Raw genomic sequence first — 27,999 nt, 5'->3', positions numbered from 1 at the left:
TCAGCAGACATACCCGTAACCATCAGCTCGAGGTAGGTTATGCCACGTCGGCCATATTGACGGGATAAACCTTGAACATTCTCATCTTTGATCATCTTTTTTGGCTTCAAAATGGTAAATATTATCAAAACACATACTTTTATTCCTATAATATATCTTTACTTTATACAATTAATAGATATATCTTCATTTATAGTTGATATTTGTGATATATTTTTCTGTTAATGGAGACGTGTCACCGGCATATATCCTATGCTGATTCTACTTGGCTAGAAATTCTTATTTTCTTATTTTGTTCTTTTCTCTTTTTGCTTTTTTAACAGCCTCTTCGACTTGATATCAAGGTATGTTTACATCCTGACTCAGTATTTTATATTGAATTCATGGACCCTGACTGTAATACATCGATTTTTTTATCTTCCCCTAGTCTTGATATATTGAATATATTTACCACGTCTCTTCACTGTAGCTTCAGTGAATATTGGTAAATATTTACTAGGTTGTAGTTGAGGTAAATACTCACAATATTCACTGAGGCGGCGGTGAATAGACGAGATTTAGGATTAAAAAAAAAAATTCATATTACTTCCACTTTGGCAAACTTTGACAAACCTCATTGAAATCATTAAACCTGTGAAATAGATATTTTACTAATAGTACACATTAGTAGACCCTAATTCCATTTTCTTTTGTGTCTATTTGACTATTACATGTTGACTAGTATTTGTATTTCACGGGTTAAATGCCTACACTCTATCTCATGATCACTCGTTGCTCAACCACTCACAGCATGAGAAACTCTATATTCAACCCTAAAATATTATATGCTACAATAACTGCAGTACATATATTGTTGCATAAAACTGAATAAAGAATATATATTGAAAAACTGGATTTTTTTAGGGGAAAAGCTTGGAGATTAAAGAAAAACAACTTGACAAACAATTCCATTATATTTTTAACTATATTAATACCATTAATACAGAGATTATCATGCTTATACATGTGAAGTTCTATTATATATCAATATATAATTTTTTCGGTGAGTTCCAAATTTTAATATGATTATTTCATTCTAGCGTAAACTCTCTGCTCGTTCAGACCGAGTCAAGTCTGTAGATCTTCACCCTACAGAACCATGGATGCTGGCTAGTTTATACAATGGAAATGTCCATATATGGAACTTTGAATCACAAACTCTTATCAAGACGTTTGAAGTCACTGACTTGCCAGGTACTGTAGGAGCTTAGAGGAGTAGATGGCTATGATACACCACCTACTGTATTAACCACCTTCAACTCTATCCAACTCTATCCAAGGAGATGAAATGATGAAAAAATAAAAAATAAAAATCACAAATAAAAAAAATAAAAAAATAAACTTGAGTGTTCCTTGTTACAGTAGAGTAGAACAACAGTAATATTGCAATAGTAAGCTCATAGGTCTTTTTATTTTCACACATTTAAAAATCCTTATTTCATTTAATCTCATTGCAGTGAGAGTATCCAGGTTTGTTCCCAGGAAAAACTGGGTTCTGACTGGTTCAGTAAGTATCCTGAATAAAGATGTTTGGGCTTTTTTTATCCCAAGTTTATTACAAACTTCATGCTAAACTGTGTTTTTTGCCCACACAGGATGACATGATGCTAAGGGTTTTCAACTATAACACACTTGAGAAGGTAAATCTTCGTCTTTCAGCGCATATACTCCTATTGTAGTTGTTTCAGGGCTTAGTAAAATTCAATGCGTTAGTCAGTTGTGATATTTCTTTAGTTTATAAAATATGTAATACTTGCTAAAAAATAAAATAAAATGCAGTAACAGCACTTAAGAGTCGCTGACCAAAACATGCTTTAGAGCTCATTATAAAATAACTTATAAATCGCACGTTCTGATTGGTTGGGAGCGTGTGCTTTATGAGAGTATGCAGCAAGTGCACACACTTCAGTTGCTTTATTCCTACTGAAAATAAAGGTTATTATAATTTGTAGTTTATAAAAAAAGTAAAACACTTGCTGTCTCTGCTATACAGTGGAGTTATAAAGCACTTGGGGATCAACAGAACACTCAGGAAGTATCAAGCAGCACTCCGCTACGTGCCATGCTTCTCCTAACACTTCCCTCATGTTCTGCCAACCCCAGCATGCTTTATAACTACACACAGCACATGCCAGGAATTTCTTTTTCTTCAGACTTATTACAGACTTACTGTATTCTGTAGAATCAGAAAATCAGAAAGCTTCCTTCAGAAAATTGGAAAAGTATTAAGCTCAGTTTCATGTGAATGATTATCATGAAGTGTGATACTGAATACTGATTTGTATTTCATTTGCTTCTTTAGGTCCATGGTTTTGAAGCACATTCAGATTACTTGAGATGCATTGCTGTTCATCCTACACAGCCCTACACCTTGACCAGTAGTGGTAGGTGCACCTATATATCAAAATGCATATCTTAACACGTTTTACTTTTTAAATAATACTGAATAAAAGAGGAATGGAGGATGATAGATTAGAAAGGAAATTGCCTGTGCATTTAACATACTAGAGAAGCAGTATGCTTAATGTGATATGTATAGAACAGGCCAGAAGTTTTTCAGGGTCAACTGCATGTGTCGTGCATGGACCCAGCGCACGGAATCTGTTTGTGAATATGGGTGGGTTCCTACCGAGGGCACATATCCCATCTGTACAAGCGGGAAAAAGTTTGAATGCTGTTTATAGTACAACACAGTGCTTTATGATGCTTCAACCCTGTTTTTGTTTCTCCAGATGATATGCTCATCAAGCTGTGGGACTGGGACAAGAAATGGCAATGCACTCAAGTATTTGAGGGCCATACTCATTACGTCATGCATATAGTCATTAACCCTAAGGATAATAACCAGTTTGCAAGTGCTTCCCTCGATAGAACTATCAAGGTAACAGTGTGAATTGAAATACTTGGCTTTTATAGCACAAAATCTGATAGTACAGTACAGTGCGTACAACTGTATATTCTTTGATAACTTTGAGCCCAGTTCTGAAAGCTACACTTGAATTATACTGTATACTGTTTTTAGAATGATATAATATACAGTATCTGTACAATTTTGAATGCTAGACAGTTTATTATTAAAGTTCAGTATACAGTGTACATGTATTTGAGTAAAAAAAATTCATTCTATATTAGTAAATACCTATTCCATTAAAGATATTTGCGTCAAGACATAAATTAAGTAACAACCGAGGAAAACATTGTCAGTAATTTAGAAAAATAATGTTAATAACTATTACCCCTTATTTCAAGTAACACTTGTACCAATTTATTAATCTCATCCGAATATCTTGATTATTGTATAAAACTCACTGTAAGTTCTTTTTCAGGTTTTCCTTGGCTTATTTCTTGGAAAACTTCCTCCATTCCTCACTGTTTAGGAAATTGTCAGTGCAGAATATTAATTTATGTGTAGGTTTTTAAATGTACTTTATACATGTTTTAGGTATGGCAGCTTGGTTCTCCAACACCTAACTTCACTCTTGAGGGCCATGAAAAGGTGAGCAGATTGAAGACACTCTGTGCTGTATACCGTAATGTATAAAGCATAATGATTGCACACATCATAGTTATAGCATGATATTGTATCGTCAGCTATCACAAAACTCAGCATGTTCATTTCAGAAAATTGGAATGTCATAAACTGTTTTCACCTGCAAAAAAACTTATTCAGTAATATTGTCATGATGCATTTAGACATGCCTTCAGATCTCATACATGTATCTTGGCCAATAAGAAGTATTCATCTTGATAAATCATTAAATATATAGCTCCTTTCGAAAACATGATGTAAGATGATGCAATGTACAAAAAAAAAATGAGCTGTACATGTATATACCGTTTACATGGAACCTTCTTTTTAATTATCTAAAGAATACATTCAATTTACATGGAACCGGATCCAAATTTGCAAGACTAGGCATACAGCACTGTACACATATTTGTTTGTATAGCTCAGTCCGGTGTATACCCCCAAACGTACAATTTTTTGACCGGTTTTGAAATTTAATTTTTCAACTCAAATTTAATATTTATTTTTGATGCATTATTGTACTGTGTAACTGAGTGCTTGATATTTACTTAACAGGGTGTCAATACTGTGGACTACTTTCATGGTGGAGAGAAGCCATACTTGATCTCAGGTGCTGATGACAGGCTTGTTAAAATTTGGGATTATCAGGTATGCAAAACAACACGTACTGTATGGAATTGCTAAACAACAAATCATGAAATCTAATAAAAAGAAGTAGAAAAGTAGTAGAGAAAAACATAAATACTAAGTTATTATTACCATCCTAAAGTTATTGGTCTGGATAGGGAAACTGCTCTCTGCTTTGAAAATGTACCTCAACCTACGGAATCGATCCATAATTATATGTACTGTATTTAAGACCTTGGGCTCAGTTTTTCCCTTTGTGGACCCCCCTGCCAGTAACTACATGTAACCTCTATGTACACTATATGGGTGTGATAACAGAGGGACATTTAAAGTTATCATGACAACAAGTCATAAGTCGAGCCACTCAGGAAAGAGAAGAATTAGTATCTTTTTGACAACAGCCAGTCAGTAGTTTCATAACAGATAAATGGGCCGTTATGTGTATGTGCAAGAAGATGTCATGTATAGGTTGCTATCAATAGACGTCACTACCAGTAATAGCTCTTTTTTGATGGCCTGTAGAATCCTGGAGGTTGTTTTGATCTCTTGTTTCTGGTTTGATGTCGTGAAAAAAGTCAAATACAATAGTTTGAGGACTTATTTTGATATGTTTTGACTTAGCATCCGCTAGTTGCCCCCCAGTCAATCGCTTGTTTGCCCCCCAGTCAACTCCAAAAAGTTACGTGATTGATAGTAAGCAATATCCTGTATTTATATATCAGCTTTTATGCTTTCATCTAATTACATGTACTGTAGTTCAAGTTGGAAGGCTTTGTTTTTATTCTAAATTTTGTTTGGTTAGCATTGTAAGAATGACATATTTACACAGTATTATAACATTTTGGAGAATGATAAGATTTTGTTTTGTTTAATTCTACAGAACAAGACATGTGTACAAACACTGGAAGGTCATGCACAGAATATCTCCTGTGTTGGCTTCCATCCTGAGCTCCCCATCATCCTAACTGGCTCAGAAGATGGTGAGTATTCAGTGTTACATGTTTTCTTCTTCTATCATAATACCATTATATTTAAATGGTTATCTCAGTTAGCTCAGTAGGTAAGAGCATCGGTCTGTTGTGCGGGAGGTCGTAGTTCAAGCCTCGGCCGGGCCAACACTCAGGGCCTTAAAATAACTGAGGAGAAGGTGCTGCCTTTGTAATTATATCTGCAAATGGTTAGACCTTCAAGTCTTCTTGGACAAGGACTTAAAACCAAAGGCCTGTCTGTCTTCACTATATAACCTTGTAGAAGACGCTGGTGACGACCATCTTCAGTGCCCGTGCTAAAAAAAAAAACCCTCAAGGGCCACAAGTTAATCAGTTAAAAAAATTACTGTCACGTATCACCCTCATTAAATAAAGTCTTCAATAGTAATATCTAATAATTATTATTTTATTAGCGATTCTGAAGTCTAGAAATACTGGGTTCAGTTGGGATCAAAGTGCATTGTAGGATTATTTTAGGGGACATACAGTATTTCCAAAATGGCATCTATTTCATCTCCTAAAACAGTCCCACATGCACTGGCTAATTTAACCAGGGTTAAACATATCTTATTGACATATGACTGACTTCTACCCCATGTGTGTTGTTACTGTACAGGTACTGTGCGTGTGTGGCATGCCAATACCTATCGTTTAGAAAGCACATTAAACTATGGCCTGGAGAGAGTATGGGCCATAGCCATGATGAAAGGTTCCAATAATGTTGCCCTGGGTTATGACGAGGGTAGTATGCTTATCAAGGTAAGTTTTAGCATCAGTCTGTCTTGATATTACTATCTCAGTCTGCTTATTGTTTGTTGACATCCTGTGGTTTTGGTCAGCATACTGTAATACACCGAATCGAAATACTGTAGTGGCGACTAATTTGAATGACTATGTTATCAATGGACTAGTGTCATGATCATGTTAAAAGCGTTTTCACATGTATGAGATGCTATTAAGTCCAGAACAATAGTTATTGAAATAGGTCTACAGCCATATTTCAATTCAGTGTCCCAGGTGGGGGGAGGGGGGGGGGTACTCTTGCCTGTTTAGGGTAGGGATGTGCTGCTGAGCCCTCTGAACCCTGACCCTGTTCCAGAGTAAAATCGCTGAAATTCATACCCTGTTCCAGAGCGAGGTCGCTGAAAATCATACCCAGTTCCTATATTGTGAAAATAGATACCCTGTTCCAGAGAGGAGAGGGTGTGATTTCATATACTGTACCCTGTCCCAGAGTGAGCACGATTTATATACCCTGTTCCAGAGTAAAATCGCTGAAAACCATACCCTGTTTGGCGGCACATACCCGTATAGCAAATATAGGGGAGTACACCCCCCCACCCCCCACCCCCGGGTTCAGTGTATAATTAGTATAATCTTTTTCTTTGTTTTTGTTTTTTTCTCTAGCTTGGGCGTGAAGAGCCAGCCATGTCCATGGACACTAATGGCAAGATCATATTTGCCAAACACAGTGAAATCCAACAAGCAAATCTCAAGAATCTAACAGGTGAGGTTTCACGTCACAGGCTTTTTTCATTGTTCCTATTCTTTAATCTTATCCATTCATTTTCGTTTATTTTTTTTTGTTTTACTAATTAGAGGGCCATGTAGTTATCAGAGTTTTTTTTACTACTATAAAGTGTCACCGTCTTTTTAAATAAACCCTAGTAGTAGTAGTAGTAGTAGTAGTGGCTTACTCACGCGCTCATTTTTTTCTTCATTTTCTCAACGCATTCACTTTTTCATTTAGTAATCATTCATTCCATTATTTCATTCATTCATTCACTCCATTATTATATTTTTCATTTCGGTTTTTTGTTTGATATTACATGTATATTTTATGGCTGTCTCTTTCTGACTCTGTAGGTTTTTCTGGCTTTTCGGTTTTTTTCTCCCTCCTCTTAATTATTAGTCCTAACTAATTCAACTGGTAAGAGCTGTGCTCTGGGATCACACATGGACTGTGTAGTGGCTGCCCCAGAGGTGCCTTCACATGCTTTCAGTTCGACCCCTTTGAGCTGTGCCACTGCTGTACTTGAGTGGTGATTAGCAATGACAAGTTTTTTTTGTCTGGACTATTCTAATTGTATCATTTTCCCCCAGATGATGATATCAAGGACGGGGAGCGTCTGTCTTTATCTATCAAGGACATGGGATCTTGTGAGATATTCCCACAGACTATTTCGCATAACCCAAACGGAAGGTAATGTTCATACAGTATTGAAGTGGTTACAAGTAGTATTGTCTTTGCATGGGATTATGTTTGGCCATCATTTGATGAGTTCAGAGTAGAAGCTTATTTTTGGATCAGAAGTACTATTAATTTTATTTATTAATCAATGAAATCGCTATATTTAATATCTTTTTCAGGTTCGTAGTTGTTTGTGGAGATGGAGAGTACATTATATACACAGCTATGGCTTTAAGAAACAAGAGTTTTGGCTCTGCACAAGAATTTGTTTGGGCTTCAGACTCCTCTGAGTAAGTAACACAGTTATATGTACTGTAACTTCATTACTTTCCAATTTCATCTCCTGAGAATGAATTTTAAATTGAATTTCAAATTTTATTAGTTTTATACATAAACATATATATATATATATACACATATATTGCATTTGAAATATATTGCATTTGAAATACTTAGATATTTTTAGAGCTATTTATGATTTATTAGCTTTATATAGTTTACTGTATATATTTTATTAGTTATGTTTTTGTAATTATATTGTAATGCGCGTTAGATCATTTATATGGATAGCGCGCAATATAAGTTAATAAAATTATTAAATTATTATTATTAGAATTTAATAAAAATTTATATCTGAGTTTTTATATTCACTACATCTGTTTAAGAATTAGACCTTTCCCCCTCATGGTCTACGAGTCAATAACTCTTGAGGTGTAGAAGGCCAAATGGGCTTTATAATATAACTAGATTATTACGCGCACTCTGATTGGCCAAAAACCAATGAACTATTTCCCCATGGGCTGCACGCTTGCGCACGCTGATCTCAACGGACGCTCGCCTTTTTTCTCTAAATTTTCAAACCCGATGGCGTCAATAGCGTGCGCACAAGCGAGATGGGTGATATAACGCACGCTCTGATTGGCTGAAATGCCTATGAACTATTTGCCCATGGGTCGCACGGTAGATTTTTGGTCATATTATAAATCAGTTAGACGACAAAAAAGCACTCGCCCATGGCGAAATAGACGCACTTGAGAAAATATAAAGAACTCTTAACGAGCTAGAGTGTCGCTCGGCTTCACCTCGTGCCACTCTTTCGCTTGTTAATCGTTCTTTATATTTTCTCTCTTCTTCTCTTATGTCGTCTAACTGATAAATTGACTCTTTTTCAGTGTAGTTTGGCAGAGTCCTTGACTAACACTCCACTCCTAGTCCTAACACTCTTGTTGTCTCACAGCAGTTACTTGTCCATGTCCTAAAGGTTTCAATGTTTCTCTTACTTTGTCTTGACATTCATATAAAACTTTCTTTCCTTACACAAGAACTATTATTTTTCCCTTTTTGACAGTATATTTATTGTCTTACCCTTCATAGATAGGTTTCACTATGCATTTGATACGTAGGCGAACTTCAGTAGGCAAAACTTATACATACAATAGGCAAAACTATCGTAATTTGACTCTTGGACCTTGATGGTGAAAGGTCTAATTGTTAGCACAAACTTACATGTGCTGTACTAATCAGGCAAATAAATGGATACAAACAACTTGGAATTAGGTTGAAATAATTTATTGTTTTGGTTTTCAAAATTGGCACTTTCTGCTACTAGTGGTCTGTCACCAACAAACCACTAGTAGCTCAACCAATCAGAGCACAGGATCTGTAATAGACCATTAATAGGTTGTAGTACTGTATATAGCTACAGTGTAGCTCTCTCTTTCTGCTGGCCATGTTTTCATGACCCCTCCCTCTCACACCTCTCACTTCTCCCTTTGCTTGTTTTATTCACAGTCAAAATCCACCATAGCCATGCATCGGCCTCCATTTAGAAACATCTTGGGATTGGAATAGAAAAAAATATATGTGCTGCTTTTTAATATTCATTGTCTTTCTTATTATTTCTATAGATATGGTATCAGAGATGGCAACAAAATTAAGATTTTCAAGAATTTTAAAGAAAAGAGATCATTCAAACCAGAGTATGGTGCAGAAGGTAAATACAATACCACAGCTGCAATATTACTCATACTGTTATTGTTATACAATCAGGGACTGTGTACATGTAGCATAATTCTGAGTTGGGGGCTAATATGTTAGGTGCAAGGGAATGCCTAACCCCTGAAAATCGTGAAATTGGGGCTAACGCTCTTAACTCTGCAGTCTTTGAGGGCTTAAAACAATGGCCAGTCATCAGACATTGTCTGACCAGAATTGAAACTTGTCTATTAAAACAGTTTGCCTTGCTGGTCATTTTGACTAGTAACATTAAGCCAGAAATGAAGTACTATATAACCAAACTAAAAGTAATTTGGCCAGTTATCTTGGCCTGCAAGTGACCGACGTTAACTTAAGCTCTGGTTTCTGATGACCCAAAGGAAGGTGTCAACTTGCTCTTCCAATGTGTTTGCCTATCACTACACATGTTGTCTGTACAGTATGTATTGTACATCTATTTACCATTTAATTCTGCAAAGAACATGCATAATAGAAAAAGAACATGCCTGATACGAGGCCGTATCAGCGCTTCTCATCTGCTTGCGCTGGGTACGATAAGGTTTAGAGAGAGTTTGAGTTTTTTTTTGAAGAATTAAATGATAAACAACTTACCAGTAGGATAAGCATCTGATACGGCTTTGCATTTTCACTCGTCATTTTTACTCATCACTTGTCATTCCGTTACTTGTAAAAATACTCAGCCGTATTAGATGCTTAGCCGACTGATAACCTTTATCTATTAATCATAAGGACATTAACAATGTAATTCTGTCTACAATTAACTGTTTTTTTGTAGGTATTTTTGGTGGATACTTACTTGGTGTAAGATCTGCTGGAGGATTGTCATTCTACGACTGGGAGAATAATGAAATGTTGAGAAGAATTGAGATCCATCCTAAAAATGTAAGTTATTTAAAAACTCAGCCTCTGTGCTTAATATTCCCTCAAGATACCATGTTCCTCCATTCAGCCTCTGTGCTTAATATTCCCTCAAGATACCATGTTCCTCCATTCAGCCTCTGTGCTTAATATTCCCTCAAGATACCATGTTCCTCCATTCAGCCTCTGTGCTTAATATTCCCTCAAGATACCATGTTCCTCCATTCAGGCTCTGTGCTTAATATTCCCTCAAGATACCATGTTCCTCCATTCAGCCTCTATGCCTAATATTCCCTCAAGATACCATGTTCCTCCATTCAGCCTCTGTGCTTAATATTCCCTCAAGATACCAAGTTCCTCCATTCAGCCTCTGTGCTTAATATTCCCTCAAGCTACCAAGTTCCTCCATTCAGCCTCTGTGCTTAATATTCCCTCAAGCTACCAAGTTCCTCCATTCAGCCTCTGTGCTTAATATTCCCTCAAGATACCAAGTTCCTCCATTTAGCCTCTGTGCTTAATATCCCCTCAAGATACCATGTCCTTCCATTCAACCTCCAAGCTGAATATTCCCCTTCCCCTCTTAAGGTTCCCCTGAAGTCCATGGGGGAAACTGCTCTAGTGGTATTCAGAAATCACAGTATTTTTTTATTTGTTGACAGATTTTCTGGTCAGACAGTGGAGAATTGTGTTGTATAAGCACAGAAGAATCTTTCTTCATACTAAAGTACAATGCCGATAATGTAGCTAAAGCCTTAGAAACACGCGAAGATATCACCGAGGATGGTATTGAAGATGCTTTTGATGTGCAAGGAGAAATAGAAGAAGTTGTCAAGACTGGTGTCTGGGTTGGAGACTGCTTTATCTACACTAACTCAGGTAGGAGAGGTTTTCCATACTTGAATTGGTGTAATTTTGGCTTAGTCAAATGAGAATGATCAATTTTTTGTGTACTGCAAGTGCAGTGGGACCGGTGTGGGAAGACGAGGAATAGAGTATTGGGACACAATAAACTTCTACAGTATCGTAGTATTTCAAAAAGGTAACAGGAATGCCTTTTGGACCATTGCAAAGACATTGCTGTTATTATTCTGAAATACTAAGATATAATTGCTTTTCCTGAAAAGGATTTATCTGTCTAACAGATCTTTATTATTATTATTTTCTTCAATTGTTTTACTTTTTGATGATCAGTTCTGTTTTGCAGTTTTCTGATTGGCTGCACAGTTTTTCCTTCACAGAATGATTTTATCCTTTCTAACCACACATTTTATCTGTGATTGTTACAGTCAACAGGCTTAACTACTATGTTGGTGGAGAAATTGTGACTATTGCGCATCTTGACCGGTAAGAAATTGTTCATTATTCTGTAGAGTTTTCAGACAGAAAGCTTAACTATGGCAGGCATCCCAGACCTCCTGTATATCCTATATTTCCTATAATTTGTATAGGATCCTACAAAGAGCCTATATTTTAAGAAAACCTCCTATATTTCCTATAAATAGGACGACTGCTGATTGATACATTTATATTTTACACTGTTTAGCATATTTGGCGAAGGAAATAAAATGCCCCCCCCCCCTTTTTTTAATTAATTAATTAATTTTTTAGGTTCTGTTTTTTTTTAATGGCTTTTTAGTTCTGCAAATCATTGCCTGTGCACCCTCCCGATCCCTGGTTATGCCACCGAAAAGCTATCTTAGCTTCTATAAAGTGCATATATTTTTGGGAAAAAATCCTATATTTTCCTATATTTAGAACTTGCATAGCCTATATTTCCTGTCAAATTCGTCTAAAAAGTGGCTGGGATGCCTGCTATGCTGATAAGATTGATGAACCCATATCAGTAGTGATGTGATGCAAGTGCATGGAGATCTTAATGTTTACATTCAATCTCTGATTTTCTTTTCTTCAGGCCAATGTACCTGCTTGGATATATTCCTAAAGACAGTAAATTGTATCTAGCAGATAAAGACATGACTGTTGTTAGTTACTCTCTCTTACTATCTGTCCTTGAGTATCAGACAGCTGTAATGAGAGAAGACTTTGACACAGCAAAACAGGTGAGCACATGAAGTAATCTCATCTCTTCTTTCCTCTCCTTTTGCTCTTTTACTCCGACGAAGGACTAGCGTCCGAAACGTCAGTAAGTTTTTTCATCTTTTCACGGTGTATAATTTACCCTTTTATCATTACTGTTTCATTAGAAACACCGACGCAGCTCACACTAATTTTTAGCTAGTTATCTCTTCTCCTTTATGTAACTATTCTTAAAACACTTTATGCTACTTTGATTATTTCTTCATTTCAGTTTCATTTCAGTGTTCCAATTAATTGTATAAACTAAATACATCGACACTTAAAATAAAGTTATTTATTTTATTTTATATTATCTAACGAGGCTGGTATTCCAGGAAGCAGATGGTGAACACTTTACCCCTTCTCTCCATCGATAAGCAATAGACAATAGTTTATTTAAACACGTATCATATAGGAGCTATCGCTCGTTAAAAACATGAACGTGCCAGCTCACCGTTTTAAGAGTATACAAAGCTGAAGCTTTGAAAAAAGACGTGGAGACCGTGAGTATCGAACCAGGGACCTCCAGCCCCAAAGGCAGAGCTACGCCTGCTCCTACGACTGTTCCTATTTCAATGAGCTGACTCATATTTCTATGCTATCTTTATTTTCGTTAGGTCTTGCCTACAATCCCAAGAGACCAAAGAAATCGTGTTGCTCATTTCCTTGAAAAGCAAGGATTCAAGCAGCAGGCATTGGCGGTATCATGTGATCCAGAACACAGGTACTTTTAAAAGCTTATTATGTAATATTTTGCAAGATGCAGGATTTTTGGTCAGCGTTTTTTTGATACAACACAAGATTCCTCCATATGAAAAACCGGCTAGGTCTAATTCTATTCTGGTATCGCGATTTGTTGTGAGGAAAAATTGAATGGGTTTTGAAAAACTTGAAAAAATACTTAGCAATTTTTGCAGTGAATCAACTATTTGACAAAGACTCGATAAGCCATTCGCTCCAAAAGTCTTCCAGCCATGGACCTTGATCTCACAGCGGTCACGTTTTATTCTCATGCCAATGATAACCTGTATTTCACCCACATCAATTCATTCCCAAGCACTTGAATGCGAGGCCATGTGTGGTGTAATCTATTGTTCAAACTAGCATGGCTGCCGGTGAAAAAGGTTCATTAGTGAAACACAACAACCAAGTTCTACGCCCTGGGCTTTTGGCAGTACAAACCCCGTAAGTACGTACTTACAAACCTTTTATATTTGATTTCAGATTCGAGTTGGCTGTTCATCTTGGTGAACTGAGGACTGCTTACGAGATCGCTGTTGAATCTGAGGTAAGTCGTGGTCAATACTGTGGACATTTAGGCTCAACTTATTACAGTGGCGGATCCAGGATTTTTCAAAGGGGGGTTCCGTTTCTTAAACTGTGTATAATTCTCTTTTGTTTAGTCGATGTTTGACAAAAAAATTGGCTCTAATCACCTAATTTACTATCTAGTAACGGAACTTAAAGGTAAATTAAACATTATAACAGCAAATATTTATCATTTCGTGTTCAACATTATCCTTGTGGATACTTTTAAGCAAAATCTATATAAGACATTTCTATTACCTAAAAGATCAAACCTTCAAGGGGGGTTCCGTGGAACCCTTCGAACCCCCCTGGATCCGCCGCTGTATTACTCGGGCTAAGCGTACTAAGCCATCTCTTAAGCCCCGTTTACACTGGCGATTTTTGCTGCAATTTTTGTGGCAATTTTCGGAAATATGAAATCTTTGTCTCATCCTTCAAAAGAGACGTTCGTCTAGGAAAATCTTGGTATCCTGAAAAAAACTTTACAAGTAAATTCTTTACCATTATTTATTATGGACAAAAACGCAAAAAAATCGCCGCAAAAATCGCTAGTGTAAACGGGGCTTTAGTTTCGTTCTTGATAACCCGTTTTATGTTGGACTGAGTAATAAAGATCATCTCCTGCATACTTCTCCATACTGCTATGTACATGGCACAGAATGGCTATTGTTCTCCCGGACATGTACTTCCAGCTCCCATTTTTTTCTAAGCCGGCTTACTAATTAATGCGCTGCCTTTATAATGACTTCAAAACACTGCTGATTTGCTCGCTCTTACTTGGTTTCCCGCCATTTGAGAGAGCTGGTCTTGACATGTCACTTCTATTGTCTTTCTGGACGATTAGTTTTCATACCCCGGTGTTTAATTCTACTAATAAATTATGCGTTCGGTGTGTGTAATGAAAAAGAGAGAGAATAAGAGAAAAATATCAAATGCCCTTGGCAGTATTCTACCAGTATTTTAAGACACATACAAACTATTTAGAAACAAAATTTTTTTTGTTACAGTAAAGAAAGATTACGAGCTACAAAAAAAGGAAAAGATTCAATGAATGATCACGATGAATTGTGTGTTTTTTTACTTAGCAACTAAAGTTATGAATCAAACTCAAGCGACTTGGTTCGACTTCGAGTAAAAGATTCAATGAATGATCACAATGAGTTGTTTGTTGTTTAACTTGACAACTAAAGTTGTGAATCAAACTCAAGCGACTTTGGTTCGATTTCGAGTAAAAGATTCAATGAATGATCACGATGAGTTGTTTGTTGTTTAACTTGACAACTAAAGTTATGAATCAAACTCAAGCGACTTGGTTCGACTTCGAGTAAAAGATTCAATGAATGATCACGATAAGTTGTTTGTTGTTTAACTTGACAACTAAAGTTATGAATCAAACTCAAGCGACTTTGGTTCGATTTCGAGTAAAAGATTCAATGAATGATCACGATGAGTTGTTTGTTGTTTAACTTGACAACTAAAGTTGTGAATCAAACTCAAGCGACTTTGGTTCGACTTCGAGTAAAAGATTCAATGAATGATCACAATGAGTTGTTTGTTGTTTAACTTGACAACTAAAGTTATGAATCAAACTCAAGCTACTTGGTTCGATTTCGAGTAAAAGATTCAATGAATGATCACGATAAGTTGTTTGTTGTTTAACTTGACAACTAAAGTTATGAATCAAACTCAAGCGACTTGGTTCGATTTCGAGTAAAAGATTCAATGAATGATCACGATGAGTTGTTTGTTGTTTAACTTGACAACTAAAGTTGTGAATCAAACTCAAGCGACTTTGGTTCGATTTCGAGTAAAAGATTCAATGAATGATCACGATAAGTTGTTTGTTGTTTTACTTAGCAACTAAAGTTATGAATCAAACTCAAGCGACTTGAGTTCGACTTCGAGTAAAAGATTCAATGAATGATCACGATAAGTTGTTTGTTGTTTTACTTATGGCAACTAAAGTTATGAATCAAACTCAAGCGACTTGAGTTCGACTTCGAGTAAAAGATTCAATGAATGATCACGATGAGTTGTTTGTTGTTTTACTTGACAACTAAAACAAAAGGCTGGCTTCGTCTCGCTAACAGAATACGGTGCCGACGAAAGGCCTTTGTCCTTGAGTGATCCAGGTGTTTTAAATTTGGCGCGCTTAGGGGGAGAGAGAGGCTCACCAATACTTTTACATGGATTTCGGTACTCATAATAAGGTAAAAACATAAATGCAAAGGGTGCAAAATGTTAAGCACACTAGTATCTTTGGTTTGCACCATGTGCAAATTAAAAAACTTCGAACAGAATCCTAAAAAACAGCCGTGAATATTACAGTACATACATTTTAAACCCCAAATTCAGCTATGTTTGGGTTTAATTTCGGGTGTTAAAGGACAACTGACCCCAAAAATTGCCGTTTTTCATATAAAACTACAACGTACATAGATCACATAAATTCAACTTTGAACTCTGATACAGCTTCTATGTCGCCGAAAAGAAATAATCAATTCGCGAAAAATAGCAATAGAAGAGCGCCATATTTGAGCCCGCAATAAATTACCGCATTAATGCCGTGACGTCACAACGTGAAGCTTGCATTCCAAACTTGTTGAGTTTGTATATTTCGAGTGCTAGTCGATCTTTTAATAGTCTAAGTTAGAGTAAGTTTCTTAATCCAGATGGTCCATTGTTGTGTGCCAGAATGCACCAACCATTCTTCCAAAACTGAGTCTGTTAGCTACCACAAAATTCCTAACAAAATAGCTCTTCAGAAGGCATGGATAGCGCGGATAAAGAGAGAGAACCTGCCGCCTTTGAAGAACTGCTACGTTTGCAGCGATCACTTCGAGGATTCATGCTTTGAAGTGGATCTGATGGAGCAGTTAACCGGGATAAAAAGGAAGAGGAGATTAAAGAGCGATGCTGTTCCGTCAGTATTCAATTTTTGCAAGCCAGCTAAAAGAAGAGCTACATCAGAGAACCGGCTCAAACGCAAACAAAACGAAGAGGTGAGATAACATGTCATTTATACATAACATAGTTTACATTGTTTTTCGAAATAATCACTCATGAAAAAGACTTATTAATGCATACCGAAGCGAGTCATCAATCATTAGCTATTTATGCTTTCATAGATGAAATGTTGCTTAAAATCATAAGTATAGCTAGTAATATTTGATCGATACTTGAAATTTTCAAAATGGTTATTTGCACGTGTTTAGTTTACATTTGATATCTATTCGTAAACCATAACAATGTTGCCGTAATATTCCAAATTTGCTTGGATAAATGACCACGGAAGAATAATTTATAGCATTGTTGGTTAATATGTTTATTTTGTATTATTTAAGGTAAAGTAGGCCTCGAAGAATGGTTTATAGTATTGTTGAAAACATTGTTTATTTTTGTATTTTCAAAGAATGTGGAGCAGCTATGTGCCACAATAAATCCCTCGTGTGAAGATCCACCAAGTATGGAAACACCAGAGTTCTCTCCTGAACCACTTTGTAAGGAGATTGGTGTTCAGTGTTGCCTTGGTTGTAGATATGTTGTAACATCCACTGTATCAACTCAGACAGAGCCTGGATACTATAAAGATGCCGACACAACAACAGTTTACAATCCCTCCCCTTCACCAAACATCAGTAGAGATGAAATACTCAGTGTGAGCTTCCACGACCACAGCTACAGTACTAGCTATCACCCCTCACCAGTAAAGTCAATGCCAACAGTGTCTCCACAAAAGTCAGAAAAGTCTTTGTTTTCAGAGGAAGAGGGACTCCCACTAAGTGACGATGATCATGGTTTCATTGTTTCATCGCAAGAGACAGTTTCAACAGCGGACAGTGAATTAGAGCCAGAAAACAAAGACTGCAATAAAACTCTTGAAAACCATATCAAAGAACCTAAATATTTGGTATTTAACTCTTGTTTGCAGCAGTTATTCAAGTTTTGTAGAAGCTGTGGAGCACCTGTCGCTGATGTCAACTTTGTATGTCAAGGCAGCCTACTTATTGTGACAACTATATGTATGAAACATCATGCTTTGACATGGTACTCACAGCCAATGTTAAATCGCTTAGCTATTGGGAACTTGTTGATTTCCTCATCAATATTATTTACTGGTAATACTTTTACCAGACTTCAAAACTTTGCATCCTGTCTTGGCCTAAAATTTCTGAGTGAGAGGGTCTTTTACAGACATCAGGAACGTTACCTATTTCCTGTTGTTGATGATGCTTGGAAGAGAGAGGAGGCTGCTGTAATTGAAGAGCTGTCAAATAAGGACATAGTAAATCTCAATGGTGATGGCCGAAGTGACAGTCCTGGCCATAGTGCTAAATATGGCACATATACTATGATGGAGACAAGCACAGGGAAAATTGCCACCTTCAGCATTGTTCAAGTCTCTGAAGTAACCAGCTCCAATGCTATGGAGAAAGAGGGGTTTCTAAGGTGTTTGAACACTTTAGAAGACACGGTCAGTATAAAATGTATCACAACTGACAGACACACATCCATCACCAGCACTATGGCAAAAGATTTTAGCCACATCAAACACCAGTATGATGTGTGGCATCTTTCCAAGTCAATTGTAAAAAAGCTGAACAAGAAAGCAAAATTGAAGAAAAACCAAGAGCTGGCACCCTGGATACAATCCATTTCAAACCATCTTTGGTGGTGTGCTGCTACATGTAATGGGGATGTACAACTTTTGAGAGAGTAGTGGAAATCTGTTGTTCACCATTGTGTGAACAAGCATTCCTGGAAGGATGCAGAGGTATTCAAAAAGTGTGCCCATCCTCCCCTAACCCGCAGACAAGTGCGCACCACACACTGGATCAAGCCGGGGTCACCAGCTCATGTGGCCCTAGAAGAGGTTGTCCTTCAACCAAAGTTACTTAATGACTTGGCAAGATTGACCGACTTTTGTCACACAGGAGGGCTTGAAGTTTATCATTCGATGATGCTGAAGTATTGCTCAAAAAGAGAGCACTTCTCTTACAAGGGAATGGTTGCTCGTACTCAACTTGCTGCCATTGACAACAATTTCAATACAGCTAGAATTCAAGCAATTGTTCAAAAAGGCCCAAGGAGTGGAGAAGCTCGTTATCGCAAGTGCTTCCCTAAGATGCACAAGCGCTGGGTTGTTAAGCCAGTCTTACAAAGAAAAAGCTATGCTTTCCTCCCTGAGCTACAACTGAAAGTACTTGAAATTTGTGAGGGTGGCATGGAGGCTGCAGGGGTTGACCCAATTGAAGAGGTTGAATTACCAAGAAACATTGCTAGTGTTCCTGCCCCAGACAAACAGGAATTGATTGAACGACACCGGTCAAGATTTTCTAGGTAATTAATTTAAATGGAATGTAGTAGAGACTAAAAACACTAAAATGTGTAGTGTTAAGTGATGCTAATTCTAACCATTCCCTATTTTTAATTAACACTATTTAGTAGAAAATAATGCAAAGCATCATTGGCACTCTTTTAGTGATTGTACTCTAGTGAATAGCTGTTTTGAAAGAACTGTCAAGTAAGCCTGTCGTCCCAATCCCCCTCATCTTTGAACAGTTGTGTTCATTACTGGTAATAATTACAATGCTTCTACAAATGGGAAGGTACATGACAGACCCAAGTAAAACTGCTATAAACAAAATATGTAATTAATGTGAAGGGGACCTGATTAAAGTGGTAGATAAGTTTGCAGTTTTTAGATGTTCAGATGGAAATTTTATTAAAATATCATTACCACTTAGGAAACGATTGACTTTTAAATGAAATCTTAAAAGAGGTCTTTTCTTTAACTATCTACACTCCATTATATATGGGGTCTCTCCCAGTATGAATGTAGTATAGAAAAAATTCCAGCTGAATAGTGACTTTCGCTTTCACTCATGGGAATCAAGATGTTCATTCATTTGCTCTCAGTGAATTAATCAGCACATGATTACTGAGCTGCAAAGGGCCTATTTGCCTGGAAAAAAAATATATGAGCCATAAATGGCTGACAAGCCTGGATGCCAAGATTTCCTAGTGCCAATTTGTCTGACAATGAGACTAGTCAGTACCGAGATTCTAAGATGGGGTGGGATTCTATCACCAAGAGAATATTTTTTTCATTTAGCACAATTTTTGAATCCATTATAGCATGCTACTTCAAGGCAAATTCTTTATAAACAATACTGACTAGCCTTGTTTTCAGACAAATTGGTGCCCAGGAAATATTGGTTATCCATGTCTAGTATAACTGCAAAATTTGCTTGGTTAGCTCATGATTTTGTCCACTAGTGCTTTGTACACTAGGTTCTCTATTCAGCTGGATATTTTGTCTAGGTGTAGTTGTTTTTAAATAATAAAATATGCAAAACCTAGAAAACATTTATATAAACAACTTTCTATATGTACTTCATCTAAAAATAAATTCATGACTAATCTTATACATTTTGGTCTCAGCCTTTCCATGTTTTCCTTTTCAATTTATCAATTCAGAAATCCTGATAGAAAAAAATCCACTCTGTGTATATGAAATGAAGTAAGGAATAAATAAAATGTATATAATAACTCCATGTAACTTTAGGCCAAGCTAATCATCTGCATAGTGAAAACCTTCAAATTCAAAGTCCTCCTCTAGTCCAGGGGGAGGGAAGTGTGCTCTGATGCACATGACAGCACAAGAGGGCAGAACAACCCGAACTTCCTTTCCAAGAACTCCCCAGCACCATCTTGCTAGTTGCCTATATGCAATGTGTCTGTACTGCTTGTGCTCTGGGCCTTCATACGCATTACTGTACTGCTGTTTGTACTGAGCCCATGCGGTTCGAAGAACATACTTATTGGCACAAACAGGTAAGAATCCAGGATGTTGAGTAATGCATGGTGGTGGTTCATCAGCATCTCCATCTTCAACAACAGACTGGCATGTTGCAACCACTTTTTCGATTTCTTGGCAACAAATGCATTCAGATATTGAATCCATAATTTGGCAGCTACCACAGGTACACCTATTTAACAGAAATAAAACAATTCTTAGTATCTTTGAACATTATCAACGATTGTCCCAAGTGAGAATATACATACACAACTTGTGACACAACTATATCCCTGTATCTATATCCTGCAGTATATAACTTATTGACTATCAAGCGATGTTTTTAAACATGTTTTTAATTAAAATTGTGAAAGTTGGTATTGCTTTTGGTCGCAAACTGGATTCATGCATACCAATATCTAAAGAACATATTGCAAGAACACGAGTGGCAAGATACGATTTTATATAAAATGGATATGTAGTTCAGTTTTGTGATAAGACAGAAGTACGACTTACCAATCTGAATTTGTAAGTCGATTGTTCTCTTGTTCATCGTCTTCAATAATGTCACTGTCAGATCCTTCTCTGAACTCTTCATCTGAGGAGATTTCTATTTCTGGTTCAAACTGATATGGCCGTAAACCAAATTCGTCGTCCATTCCGAAAAATTCTTGAGCGAAATCGTCTCCCGAGCTGTCCGAGCCTTCGGAAGAAGAATTAGATTCTGACATGCCTTTAATTTGATGACCAAGTTGTATTTTTTCGCAAAATATTGAGTAAAACGTATAAGAAACTGAGGAAGAAGTCAGGCAAACAACTGGAAGCTTGAACTCTTGTGACGTTGTGACGTCATTACGCTATTTTTCTGAGCCCGCGATAAAAGCGCAAGATGGCGGCCACCAGAGCGATATATGCGATGTTTTCAAAAAATTGTTTTAGAAAAATGGATGCTCTATCCCCTTTAAAAACTGGATTTTTGGACTTCTCAAATGATGTAGTTCCTCTTAAAAATGGGTCATTTTGGAGGGTCAGTTGTCCTTTAAAACCAAAATTAAACTTCATTTTAAAGGGTGCAAATGAAAGACAATTTTCTTATCTTTCGGATGCACTATGTGCACAAGGAAAAATAAAACTCTTTAACAGTGAAATTTTAGATTTTTTTGTTGAGGTTGGCGGATTTTAGTAGATTTGCTTTATAATTGCCTCATTAAGTGCGCTACACCTGGATGAACAGCAGTTTGAATTTGGCGCTTTGACAATGAAAAAGTCCCGTATGTGACCGGCCATTCTGTGCCATGGCTACCCTGGCCACCTGCAGCCGTCCATGCAACTCTTAACTTCATTCTTTGTAACCCATTACAGAGCGAACGAAAATGGAAGCAGTTAGCAGAATTAGCTATATCAAAATGCCAGATCCAGTTAGCACAAGAGTGCCTGCACCATGCACAGGACTTTGGGGGTTTGTTATTGCTTGCCACATCATCTGGGGATGCAGATATGATCTCAAGACTCGCCATCACAGCAGCAAAGAAAGGAAAGAATAATGTGGCGTTCCTGGCTTACTTCGTTCTTGGACGGTTAGTGACCTCCTATCGTGTATATTTTGAATACTTCTTTACTCAGTACAAGGTGTAATACCTTATGCAGAGCCTTTGGATTTCTTTTTTTTTTTTTTTTTTTGTCCTTTATTTTCCCCTTCCCCTATGCCTACTTCTACCTCTCTCTTCATCCTCTTCTCTAATTTTTCTTTATAAAAGCTTTTAGTGCTTTGTTTGTTAGCTGTTATAAATATTGATTGTTTTTCGCAGGGTGGAAGAATGCCTGGATTTATTGTGCAGCACTGATCGGTATCCAGAAGCTGCCTTCATGGCCAGGACCTACGCACCCAGTCACGTGTCCCGGTAAGTATCACGTGGATACATCCCGTGGATGTATAAGGCACATATTGGGGTTGAAGAAAGGGCCCATCCAGAAACATGGTTCAAACATCATTAGACATCATCCTCAACATTAGTATTGCACATGTATTCACTTATAAACAGGCACACATTGGTATTGGGGTTGAACAAAAGGCCTATAGGCAGAGACATGCCTAAATCTTCACTAGATATCACCCTAAACATTAGTATTGCCCACGTATTCACACCAATATTATTTAACTTGTTACTTCTACTTGTGTGCCATTGTCGGTAACGTTTGTGCAATACAGACTTGGCTGTTGCACTAAGGGTCAGGGCAGGGAGTAGTCTCCCCCACAGCCGCTTTCAGTGTCGTCACGCAACGCTTTCTCCCCTGAGTAGCTACTCAGGGGAGAAAGCGTTGCGTGACGACACTGAAAGCGGCTGTGGGGGAGACTAGGCAGGGAGATGATACAAGCCCTTACATTATTGAGCAAAATGCAGGTTAAGTTCAGGTGATGTCAAAACTTATTCTTGGACACAAAAATAGATTTCAAGAAATAGGAAAAAAAACATTGATCATGCAAGACATGTATCGACAGTACATACTGCCAAATTGCATATATTTTCACATTCCACCTTATACACTGTATGTAGTTATGTTTATCACTAACATCCGACTATGATTAATACTGTCTTGGCCCTCATATTTAACTTATCGTCCATCTTTTTGTGTAGAATTGTGAAATTATGGAAAGAAGACCTCGAGAAAGTCAACAAGAAAGCGGCTGAGTCTCTAGCTGATCCATCAGAGTATGAAAATCTGTTTCCCGAGTTCCAAGAAGCAGTCATGGCAGAGAAGTTCTTGAAACAGGAGAGGATGAGCCTTAAGCCTGCTATGCAATACAAAAACGTACCGGTTAGTAGAAGATCATTGTACTGGTATTCAGGACTGAGCACTCCTGAGCCACGCTTGGAAAGTACCCGCCACCCGGTTAGCTCAGTTTGTAAGAGCGTCGGTCTGTTGCAAGACGTAGTGGTTCAAGCCTTGGCTGGACCAACACTCAGAGTCTTAAAATAACTGAGAAGGTGCTGCCTTTGTAATAACATCTGCAAATGGTTAGATCTTCAAGTCTTCTCGGACAAGGACTTACAGGCCCATCTGTCTTCACTATATAACCCTGTAGAAAGCGGACGTAAAATATGTGTCTCGTAAGACCGAGTTGATGGCGGTCCCGCCCCTAATTAAAAGTTAAAAGAGGACCACGAGTTTAACAGTTGAATTAGTGTCTGCTGTTATCCTATATAAACAAAGTTATTGTTTTAAAGTAACAGCAGGCTGCAGACAATTATACGAATATATAGCTGTACGTTCTTTTGTATAATATACTTATGGAGACTTGTGTAACTTTCACACTCTATTTTATTTCAGAATAATTGCGAAAGAGATGTTTTCCAGGAGATTAAGGCTGCTCAGGAGAATGGAACTTTTGACGCACTTGTTGTAAGTGTTATAAATAATAAACACAGCTGTAAATAATAATTAAATAAATCAATAGGATTTAGCAGTGGCATTTCCACACGCAACCTTGAGAAAACGGTCTATTGGAATTTGGAAGGTGAAGCATATTATAATAGAATAGGCCCTTCTTAGCCGATTCCAAGTCGCCATATGCAAAGGACTTACCTTGGCCGTCCTTAGATTTTCTATCATTAGGATTCTTTAGATGTTTTGAGAACATGCAGCCCCCTGGTTTTAACTGGGACTTCTCAAACTAATAAATAACTCATGAGGTCAATGACCAATGGCGACTTTGCATTGTAGTCACGTGCACGCACCTTGATACTTGATCAAAGACGGATCAAGACACTGATCAAAACACTATTCACTTTTTTAGTCTCACGAGATTCAAGAACAAATGAATTATTAATGAGAAGTTCATAGTGGGACAACTACCATACCATGCTATCCCACTCCTCCAAAAAGCAAACCCCAATGCAATAGGGGCAGCAGCGCAGCGCAGCCGTGACGTCATAAAAACGAAAACAAAGGCGAAATTCGGACAAACAAGCTTACAAGTTTACTTTCAGCAGATAATTTTCACAGCCGATCGCAGGTGATGTTAGTTTACATGGGTTCTTATTGTAACTTTAAGTAAAAATAATAAAATCGGTTCGTACAATCCTCGTAGCGGCTAAACAGAATGCAATGTTTGTCTGAATCTTTAAGCTATTTTTAGGATCAGCGCGCTGCGCTATTGATATGTGTTTTCTGGATTGAGAAAAGCTCATTTAATTGTTTCTTCACATTACCAGTCAGCAGCAGATGGCTTGAGGATTGCAGACCTGGAGGAAGAGATGAATAACGTTGATACACAACCTCCTATATTCAGTGTTCCACCTGAACCAACACAACCTAGGCCTGCGCCACCACCCCAGGCCGCACCTTTAGTGGCAGAGCCTGCGCCAGAGCCACCCTCGCCATCATCGTCCAATGAAGTAAATCTACCTTCAAGTACAAATAAACCATTGCCTACTGATGATAAGGTAGTTGAAGCTGTTATGATTTGTTGGTCAGTCCCAGTTGCTTAGGGAAGGACGGGGGGGGGACTAAGAGGAGAAACTGTGGTGAGAGGTGCTGTGGATTTTATGGAACTTTCTAGCTTACGCAGTGTTACGAAAGTTTATTAGTATTGAACTACGTATTCCTTAAATCTTCAGTGTTGTTAACCTCTGTAATAATAACCTAAATTATAATATAGCCCTGTTGATATTGTAATACGTAAATACTTAAATCGTCAATACTTAAATCTTCAGTGTTGTTAACCTCTGTAATAATAACCTAAATTATAATATAACCCTGTTGATATTGTAATACGTAAATACTTAAATCGTCAATACTTAAATCTTCAGTGTTTTTAACCTCTGTAATATAATAACCCTTATACTTGTATCTCTTGTTTCTGTCTTCCTTCCATTCTTATTTATCTAGTTAAATGTTTGTTTTTATACAAACAGCTCAAACTCCTGATGTACGTTATGTTACAGGATGACGACGACGATCTCGATTTCGAAGACGCAGCAGGCGACAACCAATTTGACGATGTGAGTATTTTATTGTATTATTACTTGCTATTTACTCCTCCTGCCCCCCTTTTAGGGACCATCCCACATCATGCCCTAGGACTTCAATTCTAATATCTCTTGCGAGTTTGAACACAGACAGCCTTACTTCGCCTAGCCACATGCGCAGTCGTCCTTAGGGTCTGTCACGCAACATAGGAGGCTATGCATTCCAAGAGGATAGAACATGGACCTTTTCTGAGATAGAAAACATGGTGCATTATGATCTACACTGTAGTTTCTGTACAAACATCTTTTGTTCATCATGGCTTATATGGTGTTGTTTGTACCGAAGCTAGACCACGATGCATCCGGTTTATTCATCCCAGTAAAGGCCTATTAAAATTAGAGTGTAGACGACAAAGGTATCAAAGAAAGATATTGTCATTAAGGTGGCTGGACCCCCTCACGCTTGACCGCTACCTTCCACTTTTGGAACGCTGGTGCATAAACGTGTTTTATCCGATTGCAAATCTTTTTTGTCAGTTGTGACAAACGTCCCACGTTTTAATAAAAAAAACTGTGTATTACCATGCTTCGGGAGTAAATCGGAAAGCGGTCAAGCGAGATCAGACCGTGCATGGTGCGAAAGAATTCGGTGTTATGGTCATTAGCAAACAATAGAATTCCCAGAGCATCAAATCGTTGGGAAACGATCAATGTTTTCTGTATTTCTCGTTCGCTTTAGACCGCTTTAAATGAGTTCAATAGTCTTGCTATTTTGTGTAATATTAGTTTAAGTTCTAATTTGTATCCTGACGTAGTTTTGAGAGAAATGATCAGCGAATTTTAGAATGATGAAAGATCTTGTAAGATTGACTAGAAAAGTGCGATGAAAAGTGCGTATCAAATGTTTACCCCGTCTTCTGCACTATACGTTTTCACAAAATCGCATAAGTCGATTACCTTCAAAATGTTACTTTTAAAACTAGATACAGAGTAAAACTAAATGAGCAATGACTTTTGTGAATATATAGCTCTGAAATATTAATTTCGGTCGTATGAAATCCACTGTTTAGTTTTGAAGTAGATTATGCACTCTATTTAAAGAATCTCAAATATCTCATAATTAGCTAGATAGATTTTTTCAAAAATCCCTACAAATGGAGGCATCCAGTATATAATTATGTGGTACAAAGCATTTTAGTGTTGAACGCTCTGCAAAGCTAAAATTATTTTCTAAACGAAAACAAATATTTCATCATAACCACGTGTTATGACGTCCGATCTCATTAAAAACTGCATCAAACATTAATTCAATCTTTATGTGACTTATGTGCAAAAAAGATTTGCAATCGGATAAAACACGTTTATGCACCAGCGTTCCAAAAGTGGAAGGTAGCGGTCAAGCGTGAGGGGGTCCAGGCACCTTAAAGGCTTGGTAGAAAATCTTGGATTGTGTTATTCTGACTTTTTGTACTTGTGTCACGTCACGTCACGTCATCTCGGTACATTAACCCCAAATGACTTGATGCTTTTACACCCTTGATGAATTTCAATTGATTCACTATTGATGTATGGCGAAATAGTACGATATACATTGATTTTACTTGGCCTGTGAAAAATGTATAAATAGTGACTAACAGTCAAAGTAAAGTAATATAAAACAATGGAATTTGTGCCTACCATTGCGTTGACTGTTCTTCCACGGATAAGTTAAAATCACTCTAGTATACTACTATGTATTATACGTATACACTTATTTCAATAAAGTTAGTCACCAAAAATCTAGAAAGCTGAGATCACTGAGCTTCATGGGATACTTTTCATATCAAAAAAGCATATATATACGAAGTTTTTTTGATACAAACTGGAGCTCGATGATGCTCAAAAAAGGTGTGACTGTAACCGGTAAAAAATGTCCATGAACAGTTATCAAGCGGTTGAACGTGTAAAATGAATCTACCCATAATCCTTGTTGGCCTCAGCTTTATAGCTTTTTAGGGGACTAACTTTATTGAAATAAGTGTAGTTTTTTCACGGGCCAATGATAAAACCACCCAGTGTTTGCACATTATTGTCTTCATATATTGAATCGATGTTTATTTATTACAGGATGATTTCAATTTTGATGACGATGACTTAATGGACGACGATGATCTCCTAGATGATTAGATGAATTTATCGATATTACAGTTCTTTGGGATATTAATCAGTTTACTCTAAGAATCACTTTAGGCCTTTTAGTGTAGTGACGTACAAAATAAAAATCAGATTTCTTTAAAGAGGGAAAAGAACTTCCGGTATACAAGCACACTTTGATGAACAGAAAACATTTGTGAGCCATTTATGTTCGTTTTGTCAAATTGTCATCAAATACCTTCAGAAATGCCAGTTTGATTTTTTTCTCTCCCAAAACCCCGTTAGCTACATACAGTATATGAATGATCAAAACAAAATAAACGACAGCTAATTGGAAGTAATTCAAAAATTATATAATACAGGTCTAAAAAGCGTTTTAAAACTAGTCCTTATGTATGTTAAATGTATATTAAATACAAAGAAATACTAATAAATATAGAGTGGTATACGCTTTTTTGATAATT

General features: G+C 37.2%; 3 protein-coding genes across 4 annotated transcripts; 2 read left to right on the top strand and 1 right to left on the bottom strand.

Annotated features, from left to right (window-relative positions):
- On the top strand, positions 1-27,997 carry LOC116298777 (coatomer subunit beta'). Of its 2 annotated transcripts, none has more exons than XM_089029821.1 (28): positions 1-114; positions 324-344; positions 1,080-1,233; positions 1,497-1,546; positions 1,635-1,679; positions 2,342-2,423; positions 2,772-2,920; positions 3,482-3,535; positions 4,124-4,216; positions 5,076-5,175; positions 5,801-5,943; positions 6,592-6,691; positions 7,288-7,387; positions 7,555-7,665; positions 9,283-9,368; positions 10,167-10,273; positions 10,909-11,125; positions 11,536-11,593; positions 12,162-12,309; positions 12,943-13,049; positions 13,550-13,613; positions 21,795-22,009; positions 22,241-22,333; positions 23,069-23,249; positions 23,763-23,834; positions 24,647-24,877; positions 25,379-25,435; positions 27,509-27,997. In XM_089029821.1, the coding sequence occupies exons 1-28, from the start codon at positions 112-114 to the stop codon at positions 27,566-27,568; spliced, it is 2,901 nt and encodes a 966-aa protein (XP_088885947.1). In that variant the 5' UTR covers positions 1-111; the 3' UTR covers positions 27,569-27,997. The 2 variants fall into 2 exon arrangements, with proteins under 2 accessions (XP_088885947.1, XP_088885946.1); XM_089029820.1 differs by having other exon boundaries at positions 25,349-25,435.
- Positions 16,018-18,354, top strand: LOC148911133 (uncharacterized). Its single transcript, XM_089029765.1, has 2 exons — positions 16,018-16,635; positions 17,046-18,354. The coding sequence occupies exons 1-2, from the start codon at positions 16,306-16,308 to the stop codon at positions 18,351-18,353; spliced, it is 1,638 nt and encodes a 545-aa protein (XP_088885891.1). The 5' UTR covers positions 16,018-16,305; the 3' UTR covers position 18,354.
- LOC148911132 (uncharacterized) lies at positions 18,962-21,434 on the bottom strand. The gene is made up of 2 exons (XM_089029766.1): positions 20,949-21,434; positions 18,962-20,625 (listed from the first exon to the last, which is right to left on the bottom strand). Exons 1-2 carry the CDS (start codon positions 21,161-21,163, stop codon positions 20,208-20,210), a joined length of 633 nt encoding a protein of 210 aa, XP_088885892.1. The 5' UTR covers positions 21,164-21,434; the 3' UTR covers positions 18,962-20,207.
- Positions 27,998-27,999: the final 2 nt, after the last annotated feature.

Source organism: Actinia tenebrosa, unplaced genomic scaffold, assembly GCF_029948245.1.
Source record: "Actinia tenebrosa isolate PJP-AT-01 unplaced genomic scaffold, QUT_ActTen_1.0 PGA_scaffold14__42_contigs__length_11649687, whole genome shotgun sequence".
In the NCBI taxonomy this organism is placed as follows: Eukaryota; Metazoa; Cnidaria; class Anthozoa; order Actiniaria; family Actiniidae; genus Actinia; species Actinia tenebrosa.
Note: the sequence above shows the minus strand (reverse complement) of the source record. Positions and strands in the feature narration are given on the sequence as shown.